The sequence below is a fragment of the Anopheles gambiae genome, chromosome 2 (genome assembly GCF_943734735.2).
Source record: "Anopheles gambiae chromosome 2, idAnoGambNW_F1_1, whole genome shotgun sequence".
Classification (NCBI taxonomy): Eukaryota; Metazoa; Arthropoda; class Insecta; order Diptera; family Culicidae; genus Anopheles; species Anopheles gambiae.
In genome coordinates, this window is record NC_064601.1 from 109,844,180 (window position 1) to 109,850,179 (window position 6,000).

The window sequence follows — 6,000 nt, forward strand, 5'->3', positions numbered from 1 at the left end:
TGTCAGAAAAACTGAATACGACTTCAAATCAAATGCTCTATATCAAATGGATTCGGAAGAGTCAATTCGAGAATTAATTCGGGTAACTCCAAACGACTCCGGACAGTTCTGGACTACTCTAAATCATTCCAGTTGGCTCAGCACATTAGTCATCAAAGGCATTAAAGGCAAGGGCTCGGATGAAGCGACTCAGGAAACTGAAGTTAAGGAGAGTGACTTTATCTATCGCCGCGGTCGTTCCCATGGTACAGTCGTCAGCTTACACGACTTAAAATCATGCCCATCATGGGTACAAGTCTAGAATGGGCCGTAACCCCGTAACGGATGTTTGACACACACAACTATCATCGGACGCACTTTCTATCCGAATAAATCGATGGATTGTATAGGAAAGAACCTTGCTGCAATCTTTACAACAGCGACTAAATGTTAAGGGTTGTTTGTGGTGGTTATGAAGCTTACAAGCAACAGCTGCTCGAGCAGCGACATATTAAGCGAAGAGATCATAAGGAGCTCCCCTTAAAAACACATTCCCAGACACATAAACAAAACAATTGTCAAATAATGTTTCATATCATATACGTTGAGGACTTTAGAGATTTAGAGTTACAGTATTTCCCCGAGTTACGTGAATTTTTATTTTTGACAATCTATATGTCAAATTAGTACAATTTTTTCCAATAAGTGATCATATAAACTGAGCAGAATTCGCCAAAATATCAATAAAACGATTTGTTTTTGTTCTTATCTACCGTTCACAATGTTTTTAATTGTGAATAAGTTTGTTGATTTCAAATGATTTTTAAGAATATTACGATTTATCTTTTGAACAAGCGCATAGCTCGCAGTTTCCTGTATGCTTTCCTAAATGCACATTTCGCATTCATCTACGTTCTTACCACACTGCAATTGGTTTGAATTATGCTCGCTGTTGTAGCTACATCGTATCGGAGTGCAATAAGTGTCTGTATAGGTCTCATTGGATGACATGCTACTGATCGTCAACTGTTCGATCGTAGTGCAACCTACGTCAACATGGAACCCATTAATGGCCATCGATATGTTGATATATTTCACCGGATTGTTGTTTATGTTTATATAGCGCGATGAGAGGGTTATGTTAGCCCACACCATGCTTGTTAGACGGTTGTAGCTGATATCGAGCAATGTTAGCTGATGGAACTTTGCCAGTCTGCTCCAGATACTATCATCGGTCGAGAGTACGTTTGAGGCCAGGTTTAAGTAACTTACGCTCGGCATTGTCTCTTCTATACAAACTGGCAACCACCGTAAGGTGTTATTGTTTATATACAGATCCGCCAGATTGGATACATTCCAGTTGCAAAAGTTTAGCTCGGAGAAGCGATTGTGAGATAGCTCCAGCTTTTTTAAGCTTGATAAGAGCAACTGACCGTCCAGACTGTGGAGGCGATTGTTCGAAAGACTTATTGTTCTGAGTGCCTTCATTCCATTGAAAATGTCGAGGCGGACCGTGGTGAGTAGATTATGCGAAAGATTGATATCCCATAATTTCAGGAACTCCGGACCGGACGTACGCGAGTGACTGAGGAAGGCAATTTTGTTGTGCATTAAGTTGATGTAATGTAGATACTGCAACTTGCAGAACAGGCCTAAATCAACGGAATCTACGAGAGATTGTACGATAGCTAAAACCCGCAAATAGGCCAACTGGTTAATGCTGTCAGGCACACGTCTAAGCTGGCTCTGGATGATTGTGAGCATCTTGAGCATAGAATTGTGCGGTTCAAATTCTATGTCACTTAGATTCGTGTCCATAAGCAACAGACTTGATATGTTGGTTTGTGACGACAGATAACCCTGCTCTACTCGGGAGTGCTCGATGCTTGTTTCGATTGCACCGTCGCTTGAAAGCCTCACTCGATCAAGCACTTCGAAATTGAGCGTAGTAATGTTTAAGTAGCGAAAGTTTAAGTACTGAACGCTGTTCGGGACGTTCTTCAGCACGGATGAACCTTCTACACTGGGAGTCCAATTCGATATAGTGCAAGTGACGTGTTCGCACTGAAGCAGAACGGCCAGCACCATCCCACGAGATATCAGCGAGCACAGAGTACTAAACAAAGGGAAAAAGAATGTTTTATACTTTGCAATTCAACCACACAATGCGCCCTGTCGATTGGTGTTAAAAGATACGTACACGAGCAATACTATATGCATGGTAATAACTGCAGAAACGAAACCACTGTTAAACTTCGAACGTTTACACAACTCACATAACTTGTTTGTATCACTCGTTTCGTTTGCTACACGAAAATCTAACTGAGCCTGAGCACAAAAGTCTAACGAAAGACCCACAGCTCGTGCTTACTTTATATTAAGCTAAGCGCGCTAACAGTGTTAATAGCCTGTATTAACCTACTGCACACGACCGTGTGCACTGTTGCGCACTGCAATTAACCACACTTTAGTCTCTTTCTGACGAATGTATTCGAATTTATTGCTTTGGTACCCTGGATCATCATCATTATAATTGACATTCATTTTCGCAAGTTTATGCATCACAACGCTCAATGCGGTGCTTTTTACATACCAGTTTCGACTGAATGTCCGCTCTAGTGGAAATGCTGTAGAAACTGCAGTCCAATGGATTTCCTTCCATTCCTAATTTCGTTAGATTGGCCGAAACTCTGTCCCAATCTATTTTGCTAATGCAGTTCGAGCTAACGTCGATGTGTAAATCTTTGCTCGGTACATACGGTACATCCAGGCGTTTTAAGTTGTTGTGCCCGAGATTCAAATACTTTAGTTGGTTGGGTATGGTACTCTCGTTCAGCGGAACGTTTGTCAGCTTGTTGTCCGTTAGGCTTAATATCTGAATGTTCGTAAGTCTGCCGAGCTGGAACATTATATCGGGCTGAAGTTGATTAGTGTCAAACGCCAAACGAGTCACATTCTGGAAAGCATGCTCAAGACACCTGGGCAACGCTGGCAATCGATTGTCGTTAATGACCATACCGTACAGCTTTGGAATCACCCATCCACAGCAATCCATCTCCACTAGACGATTGTAGGACAAATCGAGCGAGATCAAACTGGTCGCCACCAACGAGCCCGATACCACGCTGATGTGGTTGTGGGACAGATCGAGCCTAGTGAGTGACACCATCGGCTGGAACACGTCCATGTTGATACTTTTCAGCTTGTTTTCTCCTAGGTATAGCTCAGACAGCAACGGATACGGGTGTGTCGTTGTCCTGGCACACGAGTCGTACAGTGAGTGTAGCCGGTTTTTGCTCAAATCTAGCAAAACTAAACGGAACAATTCAGCTAGCAAGTTGAGATCAATCGCTTGAATAAGCGAGTGACTCAGTGTTAAACTTTTCAACGCCTTCAGGTTGCCTATTGATTGTGGCAATTGCTCGAGGTTGCTGTGTTGTATCTTTAAAGTCTCCAAATTGCACCGCGTCCCGAAAGATATATGGTTGAGTTGAGTTTTCTCAAGGCATACATTGTAGTAGGTAGCATTGTCTTCCACCACAAAACCGCGCAGCGTTGACCCGATCACAGTGATTGTGGTATGCATCTCCAAAATGTTGCGACGCTGTGCCTCAAAATACGCGAACAAATTGCTGGATATTTCCGTAGCCAAAAAATTGTGCAGCTCGATAGCACCGTGCGTAATTGGGATCTGCTCCAACACCAACGCTCCCTCCTCGGTTGGGTTCCAGTGCCATATTTCACATATGAAATCTCCGTCACAATGGAAGCGGAGTGATCTCGCTTGCTGAACGAAAAGAACGAGAGCACTGAAAGACATTGGTTTCTGAGTTGAATCTGAGCACTACCTATGAACGAACCTACTACCTACGAACTCTACATACCTTATCAGTAGTGTTTTGCCTACCAACTTCATTGCGACACTGACTTCGAGCAGGAGCAAAACATTGCTTTTAGAGGACAATAACGCAGAGGCGGTAAAAACCTCACCCGAATTAAGTAACATTAGCTAGATCATCGTGTTCTAGTGAATCGATAAAAAGAAGCTAATTTTAAAATTTTCATTAATCCCTGCGTTTATTGCGTAGTCTACTAAATTGTTTCGATGCGCCCCGCAGTCACGTGACTGTCGATTTAGTCATAGTAAATGAAATGTAATTTATTGACATTTAAATGATGTAGAAAATTTGAAGCAAAAAACTGCATACATAAGTAGAACGTCAAACATGAATACAATCTATTAGCTGAAACAACAGCTGGGAAGATATCATCAATGTTACGTCCTTCAAGTGATAAGACCAAGTCATTAAAACATTTTTTCCGCAATACATTAACCTGTTCTTTATTTAATTATTTTTTTGTTATGTATTACAATTTCTCCTATCTGTGTAGCACACAGGCTCTTGACCAATCTGCATGCGTGCACGATCGAACGAGCAGTCGATTGGGTTGCAAAACATTTCTAGCGTCGTAACGTTCGGTGACAGACTTTTGATATCGAACGTGTCGATCGCATTGTAAGATGCAGTAATTCTCAAACCCATGCGCGCAACCGGAACATGCAGCACTGTTATGTTGTTGTACTGCAGGTCGAGAAACAGCAGCGAATTCGAAATGTTGTCCAAGACTGCCTTCGTCAGCCGGTTGTGGCTAATGTCTAGCTGTTGCAAACGTTTCAGCGTAAAGATGTTGTACCACGTATCGCTATCGATTAGTGCGTTCCTGTCGAGTATCAGGTACAGCACGTTGGGCATGGTCAAAGACAGGCAGGTCGGTAACATCGACAGCACATTTTGACTCAACGCGAGGTGGTTCAAATTGGGAAGATGCCACTCGCAACAGTACAGCGTCTCCAAACGGTTCCCGGACAGTTCGAGCGTTTGCAAGCTATTCGACACCAGCGCCCCTTGCACGCGCCGGATCTGGTTGTTCTGGAAGTCTAGCGTCTGCAGTGCCTGCATCCCGTTGAACGCGCCCAAGTTGATCGTGGTCAGCAGATTGTCCGCCAGAAACAACAGTCGCAAGCTCGCGAAATCGCCTGCAGATGTGGCCGGCAGATGAAGAAACAGAATTTTGTTACTGCACAGATTAAGCTCGTACAGACGCGTCAGCTTGCTGAACAGCCACAAGTTGACCGTTTCGATGGGTGATTTTGTTATTGCGACCGTTTCCAACGCTACCAGATGTACGATGGTGCTCGGGATGGTTTTTAGCCGGCTTTCAGTAATGGTGAGGAAATTTAACCGCGCATTGCCGGCAACGAACGCGATGTCGCTGAGATACGTTCGAGAGACCTTTAGGCGTACTGTGGCGGTGAATGACGGCATTACCACCTTTTTGACGGGAGATCGTTCTATCTCGATCGCCATTATCTTGTCCAGGGTGGCCAGGTTGAATGTGTTGGCCCTCAGATGGGAAAGCTTTAAGATTAAAGTATCGTTCGGAATATGGGCAAGCAAAAATGTGCCTTCCTCGCTGGGAGCCCACTTCTTTATGGTGCACAGCATGTTGGCGCACAAAAACTGGAATGCTGCACTGGGCGCCGGCACTAACAGCAGCAGTGAGGCGATGGTAAAACATTTCTTCCTAAGGTGGATAACAAAACACACATAATGCTCTAGCAAACTGAGTGTAGGTAATGAATAAACAGTAAGATAATCTAAAAGCATTGATTACATGGTTGCTGCGAAAAAAAACAGCGATGACACACTAGCAATACTGGCTCGTTAATGGATAACACACATCAACAGTACACTGGACACTGTATAGTGTTTTGTGGAGTTGGGCCACTACTCTGTTCAATTTGGAATTAAATGAAAAAAGTGACCAATTTGCGAGCGTTATCGGCACGCTCGTTGGCATGGCATTTATTATCGTACATTAAAAATTCGTTTTACATACTCGACACTGGTCGAAATGGTTCATCGTTTACAATTTGCCTATTCCAAGTGCGATATTAGCGTATTAGATTTCAGCAATACAAGAAAGCTATTCACTGCAGTAGTCGAATGCCCAGGTGTA

The 6,000-nt window shown here is 43.4% G+C and overlaps 3 protein-coding genes across 3 annotated transcripts; all 3 read right to left on the minus strand.

The window, feature by feature from the left end:
• Nucleotides 1-697: 697 nt before the first annotated feature.
• LOC1270075 (toll-like receptor 3) lies at nt 698-2,095 on the minus strand. Its single transcript, XM_061648557.1, has one exon. It carries the CDS (start codon nt 2,065-2,067, stop codon nt 865-867), a length of 1,203 nt encoding a protein of 400 aa, XP_061504541.1. The 5' UTR covers nt 2,068-2,095; the 3' UTR covers nt 698-864.
• Nucleotides 2,096-2,460: 365 nt separating this feature from the next.
• Nucleotides 2,461-4,085, minus strand: LOC133391892 (probable serine/threonine-protein kinase DDB_G0278509). Its single transcript, XM_061648556.1, has 2 exons — nt 3,864-4,085; nt 2,461-3,788 (listed from the first exon to the last, which is right to left on the minus strand). The coding sequence occupies exons 1-2, from the start codon at nt 3,983-3,985 to the stop codon at nt 2,534-2,536; spliced, it is 1,377 nt and encodes a 458-aa protein (XP_061504540.1). The 5' UTR covers nt 3,986-4,085; the 3' UTR covers nt 2,461-2,533.
• A 170-nt stretch (nt 4,086-4,255) lies between these two features.
• On the minus strand, nt 4,256-5,348 carry LOC133391005 (lumican-like). Its single transcript, XM_061640540.1, has 2 exons — nt 4,381-5,348; nt 4,256-4,262 (listed from the first exon to the last, which is right to left on the minus strand). The coding sequence occupies exons 1-2, from the start codon at nt 5,346-5,348 to the stop codon at nt 4,256-4,258; spliced, it is 975 nt and encodes a 324-aa protein (XP_061496524.1).
• Nucleotides 5,349-6,000: the final 652 nt, after the last annotated feature.